This window comes from Petaurus breviceps, unplaced genomic scaffold, assembly GCF_028583685.1.
Source record: "Petaurus breviceps papuanus isolate PSGF00001 unplaced genomic scaffold, PetGlider_PUasm1.0 100, whole genome shotgun sequence".
Taxonomy (NCBI): Eukaryota; Metazoa; Chordata; class Mammalia; order Diprotodontia; family Petauridae; genus Petaurus; species Petaurus breviceps.
In genome coordinates, this window is record NW_027185573.1 from 6,202,098 (window position 1) to 6,221,963 (window position 19,866).

The 19,866-nt window shown below is 39.4% G+C and overlaps 1 protein-coding gene across 2 annotated transcripts in view; it reads right to left on the reverse strand.

The window, feature by feature from the left end:
- The window catches only part of LOC138168073 (RIMS-binding protein 2-like), a 490,664-nt gene that overhangs the window by 7,260 nt on the left and 463,538 nt on the right, over positions 1–19,866 (reverse strand). The window contains exons 19-24 of one of the 2 annotated variants that reach the window (XM_069097946.1): positions 13,187–13,339; positions 10,370–10,554; positions 8,777–8,945; positions 7,662–7,727; positions 5,132–5,235; positions 1,468–1,539 (exon numbers count right to left, since the gene is read on the reverse strand). In XM_069097946.1, coding sequence (XP_068954047.1) covers positions 1,468–1,539; positions 5,132–5,235; positions 7,662–7,727; positions 8,777–8,945; positions 10,370–10,554; positions 13,187–13,339 — 749 coding nt within the window. The remainder of the gene's footprint in view (positions 1–1,467; positions 1,540–5,131; positions 5,236–7,661; positions 7,728–8,776; positions 8,946–10,369; positions 10,555–13,186; positions 13,340–19,866) is intronic. The other variant, XM_069097401.1, reaches the window with a different exon arrangement.

A 19,866-nucleotide genomic window follows, 5' to 3' on the forward strand; every position in this document is an offset into this window, starting at 1 on the left:
CTTTTCTTGGTATAAGATGTTCTCTTGGGGTGGCTAGGTAGCTCAGTGAATACAGCATTGGCCCTGGAGTCAGGAGGACCTGAATTCAAATACAGCCTCAGACACTTAACACATACTGGCCGTGTGATCCTGGGCAAGTCACTTAACCCCATTTGCCCTGCCTTCCCCCCTCCAAAAAAAAAGCAAAGATACTCCTTCCACAATGGCATCTTCTCTACAACTTAGAGTCTTAACTAGTGGTCTGAGGGCCGCTGAGAGGCTGTGACTTGACCAGGGTCACACAGGCAATATGTGTCAGAGGTCAGACTTGAATCTAGGTCTTCCTGGGCTCTGAGGCTGGTTCTCTACCCACCACACTACACTGCCATTCAGCTAGCAAGTGCTTAGTAAGTGTTTTTAGAATTAAATTAAATTAAAATATACATATATGTATATACATATACACACATATACAAATAATATAGAGAGATATTTCAGTTCTGCAATGGATTTTTTTTACTTTTACTTTTCTCAATTACATTGAAACAAAAAATTTTGACATTCATTTGAAAATTTTGAGTTCCAAATTATCTCCCTTTCTCCTTCTTTTCCCCCTCTTTGAGAAGGGAAGCAATCTGATATAGATTATATGTGTACATATAATGTGTACAATTTTGCATGTAATATGCAAAATCATTTCCAAATTAGCCATGTTACAAAAGAACCAAAGAATGGATATATTATTAGAATGAAATAGGAATTATCTCTTTTTAACTTTCTTTCTTCTTCTCTCTCTTTCTCTCCCTACCCCTTCCTCTCCCTTTTTCCCCCTCTCTCCCTACCCCCTCTCTCCTCTTCTTTCTCTCAGTTCTCTCTCTCCCTCTCTTCTCTCCCCAACTCTCTGTCTCTCTCTTTCTATTCCTTTCTCCTCTTCTCTCCCTACTCCCTCTCTCCTCTTCTTTCTCTCAGTTCTCTCCTCTCTTTCTTTCTGCCTCTCTCCCTCCCCTCTTTCCCCTCTCTGTCTGTTTCTCTTTTTTTCTCTCTCTCCCTGCTCCTAAGTTAGCACCTTCTCTGCATCTTAGAGAATTTCCTAGAGCACAGAGAATTTGAGTGACTTGTATAGGGTCACACAGACAGTATGTGTCAGAAACAGACTTCAACCCACATCTTCCTGGATCAAATATCAGCTCTGTAGACCACACCCTACTGCCCCTCATGGGTGAGTGCTTTACACACACACACACACACACACACACACACACACACACACACACACGTGCGCGCGTGCGCGCACGCACATGCATATACACGTAGATGTAGCAAAAAACAGGCAAAATTTGTTAGCTAGATTTTCTATAGTTCAAATAAGTCTCTCTCATTTCAGGGGGCAGCACACACATACACACGTGCATGTGCACACACATATATATGAATGCACACACACATACACACACAATAATACCCTCTTTTGCTATATTTAAAACTTACGTAGTAAAATCCATCTTCATCAATTTCACCAAACACAGTAATAATGTCTCCTGTACAAAATGTCAGTTCTGCCTGTAAAGATAGGAAGGCAAAGGAGTATTAGGTTGAAATCAAGGAACAGTTTTGAAAAAAAATTGACATTATTGTTTCCTCTATGTGGATCTCTTAGCAACATATACTTGTCCTCTGAAGCAAGTTTTCCCCCTGTTTACTGAGGGTGGCACAAAATTAGATGGAATATAAGCTACTTGTGGAAAGACTACTTCATTTTTTGTCTCTGTATCCTCAGGACCTAACACAATATATATTGTGGGTGTATAAGAAATGCTTGTTAAATTTAATTAAAGAAAATAGGATAGAAAGTCAGGAAGGAAGAAAGGAGGGAGGAAGGGAGATGGAAGGAAGGAAGAGAAGAAGAGAGGAAGAAGGAAGGGAAGAAGGTAGGGAAAGAATGAAGAAGGAAGGAATAAAGGAAAGAAGGAAGGAAGGAAGGAAGGAAGGAAGGAAGGAAGGAAGGAAGGAAGGAAGGAAGGAAGGAAGGAAGGAAGGAAAGAAGGAAGAAAAGAAGGAAGGAAAGAAGGAAGGAAGGGGGGAAGGAAGGAAGGAAATGAGGGAAGAAGGGAGGGTAGAAGAATGGGAGGGAGAAAGAGAAAAAGGAAGGGAAGAAGGGAGAGAAGGAGGGAGGGAGAAATCAAGGAAGAAGGGAAAGGAGAAAGGAAGGGAAGGTGGAAAGAAGGAAGAGAAGAAGGATGGGAATTAGGGAGAGAGAGGAGGGAAGAAGAGGAAGAAGGAAAACAGAAAGGGAATAAGGCGCGGAAGAAGAGGCAGATAGAAAGAGAGAGGGGGAGGGGAGTGCTATCTCTACTTATCCTGGTTCAGATCCATTTTCTTGTTTTTCTTTAGTTTCATTCAGATTCCCTCTCTTACCTCCTTATGTGTTATGTACAGCTAGTCGACTATAAACTCTTTGAGGGCAGGAATTAGTTTTTATTTTTTCTTTACTTCCCTGGCATGTATTGTATACATGTAACAGAAACTTAATGCATAATTCATTGATTGGATTGGTTGGTATGGAGGGACTGCACTCGAAAGAACTAAGGTTGAATTACAAATCTGCAACTAATTATTAACTTACCAATTAGACCTAGGAGAAATCATTTCCCACCTCTTGGTCTCAGTTTCCTTATCTAAACTACAAGATAAAGTGATTGGAGCAGATGATCTGTAGAGTTATTGTAACTATGAATCCACTGTTCTCTTTGAAAAAAATGTAGAGTACTGCATTTGGAGTCAAAGGACATAGATTTTAATTAAGGTCACCTGTGTGACTTTGAAGTCACATAAAATTCTTTGAGACTCAGTGTCCTCATTTTGTAAATGGACTGGACTAACTGGACCCTTCCAGCTCTAAACTGATGATCCTCTCTCATTGGATTAGAATCTCCTTAATGTGAGATCTTTATTTCTCAGAGCATAAGGGCCTCTGGCCAGATTTCAGCTCAGGTTCTCCTGACTCTAGGCCCAGAACTCTATCCACGGTGCCACCTCGTTGAGACTAGATATATCTTCAAAAACATGAAAATACAACAGAAGATCCTGAGGGTAAGGATTTTTCCATTTTGGGCTATTTAACTTATCATCTAGCATTGTACTCTGCATAGAGTAGGCAATTTATTAGTGTTTTTTATATCAAGTTGTAAGCAAAAACAAGTTGATAACTTCACTATTACCATAGAAATGCCTATTCATATTTCTAAGTAAGTAAACACAACTCTCATTTCCTGAAAAAAAAAAAAAACTTACACCATATAGTAAACTTCTTGAGACAGGAGATTTTCCATTCTTTTTTTTTTTTAAATAAAGTTGGTACTTCATGAATTCTTGTTAAGGCTCAGAGCAGTTTATGTGACTTGCCCAAGGTCACACAGGTGCCCATGATTCAGCTTTTGGGGTACTCTATTTCCCAGAACACCATCATTTTATAACTAGGTACGTGCAGAGGTATGCACATGGCTTAGAATGAGAGGATCTTGGTTCAATTCCTCTGTGTGACCTGGAGAAGTCAGTTTAAGATATGTGAACCTCAGTTTTCTCCTCTATAAAATAAAATGTTTGAACTAGATACTCTCTTAAGAGCATTCCACAAATACTTTTCTTTTTTTTTTTTTTCTTAAAGCAATCAGGGTTAAGTAACTTGCTCAAGGTTACACAGCCGGTTATTTGTGGGTGTGGTGCTGAGTATCTGAGCCTGGGATTCGATCCAGGTCATCCCAACACTGAAGCCAGTACTCTTACTCGCTGAGCCACCTGGCCACCCCTAAGCAATTGGGGTTAAGTAACTTGCTCAAGGTTACACAGCCAGGTGTTTCTGATTGGGTGCTAAGTGTCTGAGCCTGGGATTCAATCTCCAGGTCATCCTGACACTGGAGCCAGTGCTCTTACTTGCTGTGCTACCTGGCCGCCCCAACCACAAATACTTTTCACAAAAATAAAGTCAGATGTAAACAAGTGGAAAGATATCAATTGTCCATGCATAGGCTGAGCCAATATTATAAAAACAACAATTCTACCTAACTTAATTTACTTATTCATTGCCACTCCAAACATTGTTGTATAGAGCAAGACCACCCCACTTTAGAATCTGTGGTTCTGTAAATTCTATTGGGAAACTATCTTTCTAAGCCTCAGTTTTCTAATTCATGAAATGAAGATGACAATAGCAATCAGTTCTAGGAGAGACCATCTCTTCTAGCCCCTTCATTTTGCAGAGGTAGAAACCAAGATGCAGAGAGAACAAAGAAAGAGACTTGCCTAAACTTATATAGTTAGATTCCAGATCCACTATCTAAATCCAGGACCTATATTATACCACAATTCCTGTCTTTTAATATTTGACCTACCTCAATCAGTTGTTGTGAGGAAAATCACTTTGTAAACCTTCAAGTGAGAATGAATTAAGATGTAATAAAGGTTTGCAGTGTCTACACCTTTACAGATTTCACTTGCCTTGGTTTGACATTCTCCAGAGACAAAATGCATCATATACATTTATTTCTTATATTTTTTCAGACCTGTTACTTTCCTTAGAAAACAATGGCTTAGGATTGATAACAGCTGAGCATTTCCTCGCTCATCCTAAACTGCTGGCAGCTAACTGCTGACCTCAATCTTTGAAGCTAGTGCCTGAGGGTTTAGTGGTACCATCTGTGTCCATAGGAAAACATTAAGAGGGCAGGTGGTCATGCAGCTGGAGAGGCTGACCATACCCTTTATTTCCCTCTGGCTGTTTCCAGGCAAGGCTGGGCACTATTCCTCTGGGAGGAGAGCAAGAAAGGTGAAAGTGGATTGGGTGGTGGTGGTGGTGGTGGTGGGGCTTTGACAACCAGCTCTCCAAATAAATGCACACACCTCACACTTTTAAGTTTAATATGCATTTTAACATTTCTCTATCACTTCCTAAAGTCTAGATGACCAACAAAAATACATCAAACCTGATTTGTAGCATTTGTCAATTTCCAAGGTGTAAATGCTCAAGTTGAAAATTTAACCATTGACTTTCTAGGTCAGGCAATAGCTGGTACTAGCATCCCACTGGAAAGGGCCCTCTTTAGACAAGGGGAAGGGAGTTTTGTAGGAATGAACTAAAACAGTGTTGAGTGAATACCTCTACATCAACATTAGGAGAGCTTTCTCTTGGGTCATAATCGTAGAGAGCGACCATTCTTCTCGTAGACACAGGGTGCTGCCGACCACTCCGTCTGTTCCTCTCTGTTCCAGGGGGAGGGGAGAAGAAAGCTATCATCAAGCATTTTAAAAATACACAGTGTTTGCCCTCTATTATGCAGCAGCCATATCACAGATCTAGCAAGCTAGACAGAGACCTACTCCATCCAAGAGAATGGACCAAGATTCAACCAAGGCACAGCACCTACTCACAGAATGAACTGTTTGTTCCTTTACATCAGTTGCCTTGGATTTCATTTGTCCCATTTTTATTTTTTACGTAAAAAGGTCATTATTTATAATTGGATTGTTTCCTTTCTTCTAATTCATCGATTAAATTACTTAAAATTTAGAGAAGCAGAGAGCAAACTCATGAATAAAGCAAGGGACTGCTAGCCACCTGGCAAGGGTTTGGCTCTACTAACATGGAAGTCATACAACAAAACTTTTCCCATAAATAACTACATGTTTGGGACAGTATCTGGTATAACTGGTCATGTCTACCTCTTTCCTCTCTCCTAGAAAAGTACAAGTTCCCTGAGGGCAAGGACAGCTTTGTTTTTGTCTCTATATCCCTAGTTACTAGTACAAAATATGACAAAGAATAGGCACTTAGTTAATAGTGAATTGAGTTAAACTGAATACTCTAGCTATACCAGGAAATAGGACCTCAAATAATATAGATTGTATAAATGTATTCTAGAAATATGTAGGGCGGAAAGAATCCATGATCCCTTGGAAATGACTGGTCTGATGAAGGTGTTCTTAACCTGGGGTACATGGATAAATTTCAAAAAGTCCATGAATTGGAATGGGAAAAATATCTTTATTTCAATATATTTTACTTCTTTTGTAATCTTTTGAATTTCATTTTATTTGTTTAAAAACATTATTCTGAGAAGGGATCTATAGGCCTTACCGTTCTGCCTAAGGAATCCATGACAGATGAATGGTAAAGAATCTCTGGTCTAAAATATCTATCTATCCATCCATCCATTCATATCTATATAATATATGTATGCATATATACATAGACACACATGTGTATACATGTATACACATACATATGTGTATATACATACACACATACACACACATATCTCAAGGATCTGTTTCTTGCTAGCTATGGTAGTAGTGGTGGTATGAGACTTTTCTCTACCCACATAGACAGATCCCAGCCTTTCCAGGTCTTAATAAATGTCTTTGTAAGTTACTGTGACTGAAGAATTCACCTCCCTCCAGGCAACTTGGTGAGGCCCCTCTCTGATCTTCGCTAGACTGGACCTTGGAAAATGGAGTCCATTGGTAAGCTTACCCCAAGAGAATCATTCTGTAGCATTTCAGTGTCCAAACTAGCTCTGTAAATGGCATCTCCTCCCAGAAGAAAGATGGATATTTCTTCCATCCTCCTAAATAGAGCCAGGACTATCCCCTCTCCCTCAATACTTTTTTAAAAATTCTACCAATAGTTATTATTTTTTTTTCCTTAGAGTACCAAACAAATGAAAATATATCCAAGGCAAATGGTTTAAAAGCAATGAGAGCTGTTCATGTGGCTTTTGAGCGACCACAATTAGCTTTCCAGAGACGTCCAATTTGTATTCTCCTAATATGAAGAGAGCAAAGCACACCCAAAGCGTACAGGTTTCTTTTTTTTTTCTAGAAGTTGGATGTTGTATGAAAATAGAAGTGACATGATTACAAGGAAATTTGAGAAATGCTTCATCTTAAAATGATGAGAGAGGCATGGATGCTTTTGAAGTGTGGATGAGGTGATACAGGCGCAACATGCTGGTTACTTTTACTTACAACAAACACTGAGGACTGGCCAGATGAGCTAGTGAAACATTGTTTCCTGCCACACAGGACCCTGAACTTGGGAACAACCTGAGGACTGAAACTCAAGCTGAAAGCTAGGGATAAGCCATGGAAGGAGGGGGGCTGGGGAGGGAGGCACAGTGAGAGGGGATTTGACTCTGGGTCAAAAGAAGGAATTGTGTGTGTATATATCTAGACAGCTTTTTTCCACTAACATGGCAACTAATTCAGGGAAGTTGAGTGTCCTAAAGGAAAGTTAGACAGATGTAACATTTATGGTGATGCTGAAAGGTGCAAGAAGAATCAAGATAGAGGAAATGGGGGAAGAGAGAATAAAATGAACATATGTATGGAGAAGTGGAAAAGTTCAAAACAAAAGGTGTAAAGAAAGAATTAGGACCCTCCCCCTTCATCTTGGACATTCTATCTTCGGAAAATGAGAACAACCACCCTCGGCACATTTCTTAAGGAGTTAGTGGGACAAATAGATACCTAAGCCTGGATGTCAAGGGTCCCTCTGCTACAAACAAAAAAGAACAAGAACAAGAAAGAAAAAGAGGAAAAAATGCAAGGCATAAAATGTCAATCTAGACAGCTCAAAACATTTCACCTAATTGATTGCATGAATCAAGTTACTGTTTCTTAGCACAGACCTCTTTTAGACTTTCGGGATCTGCGGTGTACAGAGAGAGCGCTCTCTTTGAAACGATCACAGTTGACTTCAGGAAAGGGATGCATACAAATGAAAAAGAGGAGAAGATATGAAGCTGTTCAAAGACCTTCATTCTCATGGACTTAATGTCAAGGTGGGAGGAGTGAAAAGAATTATGCAAAATATTTTCATATTTAAACCTTGGACACTGGGTGTGGGTTTCAACTTGAAACAATATGGCTATTTATAAACAACCCCCAAAAGGACAGGATGTCTCTTGAAATAGACAATTATGCATTTGGTTGTACATATTCTTTAAATTTGAGAATTTGGAGGAGGAGTGGGTCCTTGAATTCTGAATTAAAATGCTTAACCCCATTTTTAAAGACTTAAAACATTTAGATCTGAATAACATGAAACTGGACTTTATCTTGATTTCTGTATCTGTTTAGAAGGAGTGTATGGGTGTGAGGAGATTTTCCCTATTGCTTAAAAAAAATGAATAAGGGATATAAAAGAATTCTGTTGAAGACTTGCTGAAAATGTTTTCAACCAATGCTTAACCACTGGTTTAAGATCATTGGTTTGAGGTGAGAAGTTAACATAAATGAGTGAATGTCAAACACCTACCCCAATTAAAATGTTAGTTATATGTAAAAAAAGGAACCACTACCACAAAAAAGCATTTAAACCCTTTGAATAAGCAGTGTTAACTTGAAGGATGAAATAACCCTTTGCCATCATCCTTTCCCATTTGTTGTAGATAGAATCATGTTTAAAGATTAAAAAAAAGCATGATGAACAAATAGTTATTTTATGCTATCTAGATATTGCAGCATTGAATTCTATCAAGCAGAGGGGTCTTCTGTGTTCAGGACCCTTTTGGTCCTTGAGATATCCAATAAGGCCACCAAAGTTTTGCCCTGACAAGTTGATCTTGCCCAAGGCACATTGATGTTCCCATTTCCCAAAGAATTTGCAACAGTTAAAGGACACAGAACAGATCCCCTATTGTGCTGGTCATTGACCTGAGATTCAGCTATAAAATTAGAGGAACAAAAGCTTTAATAGCCAAGGCAGCAGCCTCCAACCCTTGGACTGTGGGTTGCCACTTACCTATTTTTTCCACAGGGGTATTCAGAGGGAGAAAGCCTTGTTTAAGGAGCTGGTCCATCATTTCTTCATCATCAGCTTGGATTTCTGAGACCATGTTACAAGGTATAAGGCCGAGTCGGGCACAGGTTTCCCCACGGTAGAAGCCATCAGCATCTTTGTCTCCATAAACCTAAATAGTATTCAAGAGTCATGGTGTTATATGCGGACACCTTTGAGGGCAGGAACTGATTTTTTATTTTGTCCTTGTATCTTTAGAACCTCATATGGTGTCATATTCCTAGGTATAAGGAATAGACATTGATGAGCTTATTAATATTTTAAGCTGTTAAAATACATAAATAGTTGGATAAATCTCTTCTATAGTTATTATTTCCCCTAGTAGACTCTCTTCCTCCTTGAAAACAAAAATGGTCTTACTTTTCTATTTTTATGCTCAGTGTTTAATATGCTTTCCATTAGTAAGCCTTTATTCATTTCATTCATAGGAGCGAATACCGGATCTCTTATTTCTTTGGTATTAGGAAATCTCATATGACAAAATCTCCTCTGCCAATGCAAGCTGTCATCACCTTCTCTGCAATTATGGTGTTAGAGAATTGCCTAGGTTATTAAGAGGTTGATGATTTGCTCAGCGAAACACAGTCAATATTTGTCAGAGGAGGGTGGCTAGGTGGCGCGGTGAATAGAGCACCAGCCCTGGAGTCAGGAGGACCTAAGTTCAAATCCGGCCTCAGACACTTAACACACACACACACACACACACACACACACACACACACACAAAACTAGCTGTGTGACCTTTGGCAAGTCGCTTAATCCCAATTGCCCTCCAAAAAAAAAATATTTGTCAGAGGTTGGATATGAACCTGGTCTTCCCGACTCTGTGGTTTACTCTCTGTCCATTTCTCCTTAGCTGCCTTTTGCCTTGCACAAAGCAAGCACTTAAGAAATACTAAATAGCTTGGATTGCAAATTCATTTATTTTGATAATTGCATTTCTGATCTTCTTTGTAATCCTACATATTTTATTTTAAACGTTTGAAAACATCATTCTATGAAAGGATCCGGAGGCTTTGCCAGATTACCAAAGTGGTCTGTAAAACAAACAAACAAAAAGTATACACACACACACACACACACACACACACACACACACACACAAAACTGGAGGCTAGCAGTTTCTGCCAAGGTGGAGAAATTATGAACATATCCTGGCAATAAATATATCTGGTCCCCAAGGAGAAGTATGAAGAGGTTCATCAAACAGTAGGTAATCCCGGAGTGACTAATTCTTTGGCCATGGAAATTCTCTAAATGAATTTCAAAAAACACAAATAATGGCAACCTTTAAATTATGCAAACTCTTACATTGCCTTGCTAATGACATTGTGAACCATTTGTTTAATCTAACTACAAAATGTGTCTAAAATTGGGAGCTGATTAATCTTTGGGTTCAGTTAATGTTACAGCTATCAAGATTCTTTTGGAAAGACCTAGGTTGGTCACTTTTCCCATGGAGAAAACAGGAAAACTTCAGCAGGCATGGAAGGAGTAGGATTGAGAAGGGAGTAGTGGTATTCCATCTCCTTATACCTTAATGATCTGTCCTTCCTTAAATGGTAACTCTTCTTCTGCCCCATCAGGATTGGGAGACATCGTATGTGGATCATAGTCAAAGAGAGCGACAAATATTCGGACTGAAAGGTCCTCGGCACCGGGGTCCGTTTCAGACTCCTCATACAGGTCTGGAGACAGTCGATCTCGGCTGCAGTACCCATCTAGAAGCATAATGTAAAGAAACATAGAACTTGCTGGTTCTTCTCAATTCTGTCCCTTGACTGAATTGAGAAATTCATCTCTGCTTTGGTAGGAAATACGATTTCAAATCAAATTCCATCTAGAAACCTTGTTGGCCACTCTTTTTGTTTGCCTTTTCTAACATATAAAATTAACCTAATTAAGAATGAATACATATCCAAAACCACCTTGAGTCAGAAGACATTCACTGAGCTAGGCAGAAAAAATATGAAATGGTTATTAATACTTTGTCTGGTGTGAGCTGACATGCCATAGGAGGAAGGGGCAATTGTATGTCTCTTTGGGTGGAGTCTTTTGGATTGGAAACCCTAGACAGGAGAAATTCATTTCCCAAGCTGATGGCCTTGCCTTTTGCAATATAAAAGTCAAAACCCCAGCATAATCAATGTTTTATTTGGGTAATCAACATTTTCTCTAGTGGCATATTTGTTTTAGTGCGTTTATGGGAATATATGAGTGAGAGTCACACAGGACAGGCAGGCATTGGATGAATTGTAATTTATATGATCGGAGGGACAGTGTCCACATGGATGGGATTGTAGAATCATTGGAGTATGGGATAATGAATATTAATGTTTTAAATAGCTAAGATATATAAGTAATTACATAGGAATGGGGACTTGATCAATGATTTCAATGGTATAGGGAACCTCTTCTCCCCAGTTCATGCTGTTTTGGAGAGTTTTCTAGATTCTAGAGCACTGAGTCATACAAGTAAATGTCTTGCTCAAAGTCACACAGTCAGCGTGTGCAAGACACAAAACTTGAACCTAGATCTCCCTGGTTCTGAGACCAGATCTCTACTCACTGGGACACATGTAAATAAACAAGGGTTAATTCATTATTACTGAGCCAGTAGGTACTGTCATTTGTCCTGGAAATAAATGGCAATCTGTCATGACTATTAGCCATCACCACCAAGGTTTCAACTTTTAGAGCAAATTTAAGTTGGGAGTTTTGTTTTTTTTTTTAACTAGTTACCTTTTTGTTTTTTGGTTGGAAAACTGAAATAATATATGCATATGTATGCATATAGATACATATATATGAAATGACATTATATGTATGACTATATAACTTCACATGCACAGTAGTGGGTCGATGGGAGATGACTGATATATGTTAAATACTCTTCTTGTCCTAAGGTTTACATCAACGGGAGGAAGGCAAAAGGGAAAATTCAGGAGTGAGGAGGTTGGAAGGACAGCTGAGTTGAGTACTGATACACACATGCACATATACACACAGAAGGGAGAGGAGAAGAAGACAAAGACATGTAAGAGAAGTGAGGAAATGAGGACAGCAACCATAGGGCTTGTATTTTTTTTTTCCTAAAGGCAACATGCTTCTTTCAAGTGCTGAATGTTCATTTCCCTCCCAGGCATTCTTCAATGTCCACTTCCTCCATGAAACCTCTCCTGGTCCCTACTTCCCTACTTCCACCAGTACTTCTTCTTCAGATTACTGTGTATTCCTGTCTCCTCTGTGGTTATCTTCAGGGGCCATATAGATGCTAAATATTAGTGAATCATACTAAAAGGAAAAAAACCAATTTCATTCAGTAAAAAAATGTAATTTCCTCAATGAGTTTGTGTACTCTGAATGCAGGGGAGATGCAAATACCTCTACCATTTGAATTCTTATAATTTTTTTCAGGTAAATAAAATGTTTTTATAACTATATAGAATTTCTATGTTATATATAACATATATAATATTTAAATTATAAATAAATATATAATGTATATATAATGTTTTATAATTTATATTTTTTTAGGTAAACTGAATGATATGCCTCATAATTTCCCCCCTGCTAAGAAACAAAGCTTCTAAACATTACTTTTTGGTCCTGGCCTGTTATTTAATTGAGGCTGAAGCTCTCCTGGTGAAAAGACTCAGATTTGGTAGTTCAACATGTTTGTTTTTCTTGGATGTCACACTGCTATGTTTGTAGGCATTGTGAGAGTTAGGAGAATGCTCTGTTTTTTGTTTGTTTGTTTTTAATTTCTAACTATGTTCCCAGCACCTAGTGCCTGGCACATAAAGAGCCAGTTAATAAATAACTGCTGATTGATGAATTTTGTTGCTAATGAATGGGTCTGTAAAGTATGAATCTCTTGGATGGGGAAGCTCAGGGCCAGGCCAAAGATGCTTCTGTTTATCTTAGTTTCTTAAGGGGATGTCAATGTTTTACTAAAGAAATCTATATTATGTCCATTGATAAACATTTATTTAGCACCTACTACTTGCCAAGTCAAATTGTGCTGTACTCAGGAGGCATTCTGCTGTGTGTTTATGAGCACCAAACAGCTATGGAGAGAGACTGGATGATTTCACAGTGGTTCATGAAATGAAGTGTTCCTAGCTTTAAAAAAAATCATCATGAAAAAGTTTTCTAGACTGAAAAGTTTGAGGCTTTTTTTTCCATTTTCTCTTGGGGATTAGGCCAGAATCCCAGAAACTTACCTGCAGTGATACCCCCTTGGCCTCCTGTCAGGCCCTGACATACAAGGTTGTCACAGACACGGAGTTTGATTAACACGCAGTTGGAAGATGCGTCTTTGTGATAAAGGAGGAAGAAGTTCTGGCATACCGTGTCTAAGGTCAGGGGTCATGGCACGATGCAGAGGCCGTATTCTGTGTCCACCCATGCCGCGACAATAAGCTTCTTCTTTTACAGAGGGGATATTTCCCTCACTACCTGACCGAGACCGACCGCCTTCACTGTTACTGTCCATTGTAATTTCTATGGAGAAAAAGGGAATGGTCTATTAAACAAAGCCTCCTTTGGCACGGGAGGACCATGGAGATGAAGGTCTCCTTTTTAAAAGGCCAGCCTTCACTGATTTCATCTGATTCAGGAATGGGGACAAGTTTAATAACTGAGGTAATGGGGTGTGTCGTGGGGGGAGAAAGAAAGTGGATCTTTAAAGCAAATTCTTACCCTGAATTTTATGCTTCTTTCTACTCTTTTGGAAAATTGAACTAATATGACAAGCCCTTTGCTCTGAGGAATAAGAAGCTAAGTTGATTTTAAAGAACTGAGAATTCTAAGGAAAAATGCCAAGCATAATTAATTAGGTTCTTCCTGACGATTATCTTTCAACGCCATGCTCAGAAACCCTTTGATACTGGCAGGATCTCATGGCATTGATTTTTTTTTTCATGGCCATAGAATTCTTGCCACTTTATATTGAAATGGAAAGAATATTAGATTTGAAATCAGAGAAACTGGGTTTGAATATAGATTATTCTACCTACTCCCCTGTAAAAGAATAAGTCGTTTCTCCTTGCTGGGCTTCATTTCCTAATCTATAAAATGAAAGTGTTGGACTAATTGATCTCTTCCACCTCTAAAGGGATCTCTAAAGAGATTATGACATCATGGGAATCCTTTCCACCAGCCCACATCAGCCTATCTATAACTTAAAGCCCTAGAGAATTGGTTGAAAATCAGAGAGGCAAAGGGATTTGTCCAAAATCATCCAGCTAATGTCAGAGGTGGGATTTGAACCGAGGTCTTCCTGACAGCACTCACTCTATCCACCATGCCATACTACCTGACACATCCTAACTGGGAAATCACAAAAGGATCTTCCTTAATTGCCAGGAGTTCCTCATAGCATTAAAAGATGTTTTTCTATGTGTGATCACTGGGTGTTAGATTAACCTTTAGGAAGTGAGACCAGGCTTCTGTGAAAATCGAGATGGATATTTTTGTGTTTTGGCTCACTTTCACCATATTTATGTGAGGTCAACAATTATGGATGACCTATTTAACTGGTTGGGCAGCTAGGGGGTACCACAGAGCACAGAGAACAGGACCTGCAGTCAGAAAGACTTACCTTCCTGATTTCAAATCTGACCTCAGACACTTACTAGCTGGGTGACCCTGGGTAAGTCTCTTAACCCTGTTTGCCTCAGTTTCCTCATCTGTAAAATGAGGTGGAGGAGGAAATGGCAAACCACTCCAGTATCTCTGCCAGGAAAACCCCAAATGGAGTCATGAAGAGTTGGACATGACTAAAGGACTGAACAACGTTTAACTGGAGAATCTAAATCATGTTCTTTGGGTCCTCTGTCCAGCTCTCCCTTCCAAGGGATAAAATGGGCACATTTACTTATGTTCTGTTTGAAAATGTCCCCAAATGAGGCCGCTAGGTGGCTCAGTGAATAGAGCGCTGGCCGTGGAGTCAGGAGGACCTGAGTTCAAATTTGGCTTCTGACACTTAACACAAAAATCTAGCCATGTGACCTTGGGCAAGTCACTTAACCCCAATTTCCCTACCTTCCCCCCCTCCAAAAAGCCAAAAAACTGTCCCCAAATAATCATAAGATCACCCTCATTTTAATGAGGAGAAAAAAAGATTTCCCCATGGTCAAAGGTAATGGGCGTCAGAGTCTTCTGACTCAAGACTCAGTGCTCTTTCTGACTCTAGCTTCTGATCATGTTGAAGTAATGTCTTATGTTGAATATAATGTCTTATATTGAACCATTCCTTCCTTCCTCATCTTGTTTTCTTCATCTTGTTACCAAACTGATTGGAACTCAGATATCAGACATGATAATGGACACCTGTGGGATTTCTAACCTCGCAGTTCCCAAGTTGTATTCTTGTTATGTGTTTTGGGATCTGTTTCAAGGCCTACATTCAGAGGTAGTTCACAAAATGGACTACTAGAAAGCTCTCAGTATCAGATACTCTATTTTTCTAGAATTTATAAGAAGTCTACTAAATGAAGATATGTGCCCAGCCTTGAACTATTCTATTTAAGTACTCATAGTTACTTATATTTTCAAGGCACATACAAAAATTAGTTGATAGTTCTAGCTCCATCGGTCCATAGACTTAGAGTTAAATGAAGTCATTTACTCCAACTCCCTTGTTTTACAGATGAGGAAACTGAGGCAGGGGGAAGGGGAAAAGTTCCATGACATTCCTGAGGTCACACAGGTATTGAAATGGTATAGCCAGGATTTGAACCCAGGCCTTCTGACTTAGAAGCTAACAATGTTTCTGCTACATCTTCCTTTCCTGTCTTTTCCCCGGTGGTCAAAGGAAAACTTCTTGGTTTTTCCAAGCCCTCTCAGGCAGCTGCTGGGCAGGGTCCACCTAACACTTGAGATAGATATCCAGATAAATTCACTTTCAATCAATGGAATTGCATAGGACTTTTGGCTTTGGAATCAATAGAACTAAGTTCTATGATGGTTCTGCTCTGACTCACTCTGGGATCTTAGGCAAAACCCAATCCCTCAATCCATGGGATTGAATTTCCTTCTCTCTAAAACATAGCACTCTAAGGTTCCTCCTAGTTCCAAAGTTCATTGACTTTATGGCTCTAAAGTCTGGAAGTTTTAGTTCAGCAGACTTTACAATCTCAATCTTAGATCACTAAAAAGCAAACAGAATGTATTCCCACTGTATTCACAAAGACAATACAGACTACATGAATCTGTTGAGTAGCTCAGCTTAGCAATAACTCACGGGAACAAGGCATGATTTTACCCTTCTCCTAATATTTTGACTAAAGGGAGACCCAGAAAACAAATTCAGTAGAGGTTCTCAAGAAGAAATGAACAGAGTCCCTTCTGGTTACTGAGCCCTATGGACCTTACCTTCACAACATCTTTTGTATATGCTCCCTTCTCTCTTCTGACTGTTACCCCCTTGGTAGAAGGTCCCATCACCTCTAACCTGGACTATTTCCATAGCCTGGGGGTTGGTCTCCCTGTACCAATTCTCCACCCACACTCCACTTGACTGTCAAAGTGATCTTCCCAAAGCATTGGAAGTCAGGAAGACAACTCACTTGTTACTCGGAGGCCAACCACAGCCCCCCTTCACTACACTTTGGCGACTCCTGTCACCTCCAGTATCAAATATAAAATCTTATATTTGGTTTTCGATCCTTCACAACTTGCCCCCTTCGTATCTTCCCTGCCTTCTTACACCTTCCTCTTCTTCGTACACTGTGATTCAGTGACACTAGCCTCCTTTCTGTCTCTTTCCCAGGATTCTTTATTCTCCAACTGCATTTTTGCTGGCCATCTCCCATGTCTGGAATGCTCTTGCTCCTCATCTCTGGCCACCTTGATTTCCTTCAGGTCTTGGTCAAAATCTCATTTTCTACTAGTAGCCTTTCATGAGTACCCCCAATATTAATGTCTTCTCTCTAAGATTATCCTCCATTTACCCTCTGTAAATCTTGTTTGTGGGTAGCCAGGTGGCTCGATAGATAGAGTACTGAATCTGGAATCAGGAAGACTCATATTCCTGAATTCAAATCTGGCCTCAGATACTTACTAGCTGTGTGACTCTGGGCAAGTCACTTAGCCCTGTTTGCCTCAGTTTCCTTATCTGTAAAAATGAGTGGGGGGGAAGGAAATGGAAACACAATACAGTATCTTTGCCAAGGAGACCTCAAATGGGGTTACAAAGAGTTGGATACAACTGAAAAATGACTCAACAAAAAATATCTTTCTGTACATAGTTGTTTGTATGTTGTTTCTCCCATTATTAGTCTTTGAGCCCCTTGAGAGCAGGGACTATGTTGCGCCTTTCTTTGTATCACTAGCACTAAGAGCAATGCTTGACACACAGCTGTTGCCTTAAGTTCACTTGACATGGTAGGGTCAACCCTCATTTGATTCTGGGATCTCCTCGCATTATCATCTTCTTTTTTTTCTTTTTAAGTGACTTGCCCAAGGTCACATGGCTAGTTTTTTGCGTTAAGTGTCTGAGGCTGTATTTGAACTCAGGTCCTCTTGACTCCAGGGCCAGTGCTCTATTCACTGTGCCAGCTAGCTGCCCTGTCACACTATCATCTTAAATCTCTCCTTTTCCCAGCCAGTCTCCTAGATAAAGCTGTCTACTTTCCTTGCCTCCATTTTCTCTTAGTTACTTCTTAATCTTTTGCAGCTTAGCTTCTGACTTCCTCACTTAACTGAAACTGGTCCCTCTAAAGTTATCAACATTCTCTTAATTGCCCATTCTGATGTCTTTTCTGTTCTTGTCTTTCTTGATGTCTTAGCAGCATTTGGCACTGTTGACTAATCTCTTCTCCTGGATACTGTCTCATGACACACCTCCCTTTTGGGTCTTCTCCCTGCCTGACATTCCTTCTGTGTCTTCATTACTGGGTCATCATCTACTGAACTCTAGGTGTATCTTATGTCTCTGTTCAGGCTTTCTTGTCTTCCCTTTCCACATTCTCTCTTGGTCTCTTTCTTGGTGACCTCATCAACAGCCATGAGTTTAATTACAATCTCTTTGTGATGATGCCAAGATCTCTATATCTAGCCCCAGTTTTTCTCTGAGCTCCAAACTTCAATTACCTATTCAAATACCTATTAGGTATTTTCTACTGCACATCTTGTGGGCATCTCTAACCCAACATGTTCCAAGGGAACTCATCATCTTTTTTCCCAAACCCACCTTTTCCCCAAACATTCCTATTACTAGTGAGGGTACTACCACCTTTCTCCAAGTTGCCAAAGTATGTAGCCCAGAAGTCTTCTAATCCTCACTCATCCTTACCCCAACACATCAAATCAATTGCCAACTCTTAGTGAATTTACCTCTGCAATACTGCTCACATCTCTCCCCTTCTCTACTCACTAGCCACCATCTTAACTCAAGCCTTCATCACCTTTCATCTTCCATACTACTGCCAAAACAATCCTCTTAAATCATAAGTCTGACTATATCATTCTCTTGGTCAATGAACTCCAATGATTCCCTATTGTCTTTAGGGTCAAATACAAACTACTCGTTGGGCATCTACCCTTTCCAAACCTTCCTAGCCTTGTTATTAAACTCCCCTTTATGTATTCAATGTCTAGACAAATTGGCCTTTGTGCTGTTCTTCACACATGGCACTCTGTTGCCCATCTCTAAGCCTTTGCATTGACTGTGACCCATTCACAGAAGGCACTCTCATATATTCCCACCATGGAGAATCCTCAATTTCCTTTCAAGCTCAGCTAAAGTGTTGCCTTCTGCATGAGGGCTTTCCAGATCCCCCTGGTTGCTGGTGTTTTTTTTACCAAAATTAATTCATATTTATTTTGTACATATCTTGAATGTATAAAGTGTTCTGAAAGTCTCAGTACCATCTTAAGCTTTAATAGTTTAAGACTTTTGTGATACCCCATACTTATGTATGTATGTACTTTTTCTCCCAATAGAATATAAGCTCCCTGAGGGCAGAGACTGTGTTATTTTTGTTTTTCTATGCTCAGTACATAATGCCTAGAACATATCTTGCACTTAATAAATGCTTGCTGATTAGGTGATTAAATGAATAGATTAACTCACCTGCCTTGTTGTCTTCCTTTTTCTCCCTTTATTCCTCTTTCCCTTTCCTCCTCTTTCCTTCCTGTTTGATATCCTCCTGTATTTCCTTCATTTTTCTTTTTTATCCTTCCCTCTTTCTCACTTTCTCTCTTTGCTTAATCCTTCTTCTTTTACTCCACTTTTAATTTTTTCCTATTCTTCCCTCTTTCTGGCTTTCTTTCTCCTTCCTTTATTCCCTTTCACTTCTTGTTTGGTTTCCTTATTTTTTATTTCATTTCCCCCCTTTCTCTCCTTTCTTTTCTCTTGCCCACTCTCTCTTGTTTAGTTTCCTGCCTTCTTCATTAATAAAAGGAAGGCAAACTTTTGAGTAATGAGGCTAAACCTAATCTCTTTCAAAAACAAATCAAAATTTGTAGCCAATGCAGAGGAACTTCCATACAGAATGAATGCAGATTTGACAAGTGAGGCTTGTTGAGATTATGAATATTTTATAAACCATTATGGAACAAGTTAGGAATCTCGCCAAGTTCTTTCTATTTGTTCAAGTTGATTTTCAATGCTTGTGATTGCTAAAGATGTTTTCAAGGACAGGGACTGCCTGGGACATTTCACATCACTTAAAACACTGCCATACTTAAAAAAAATTCCTTCCCAACATTGCATCAGAATTATGCTGACAGAAATCTCAAAAACTAGAATGAGGAAGTCAAGCCCTGTTATAATGAGCTCTCTTAGAGTAACTGGGGGAGTTCTATCTGCACAGGGGACAGGAAAACCTGAAAAGGGAACTCATTGCCCCATTAGCAATTAGGGGCAGAATCTTATTAGTGGCCCAACATCAGATGTCTAAATGGTGTCTGTTCTCTGAACTCTCTGTTAGAGAAACAGGGCATTTGTTTCTTGTTCTTTTCTTTATTTTTAACTTTTTAATCTATTTGTAATCCTGTTATGGTTTCAATTTTCTTGAATGTGA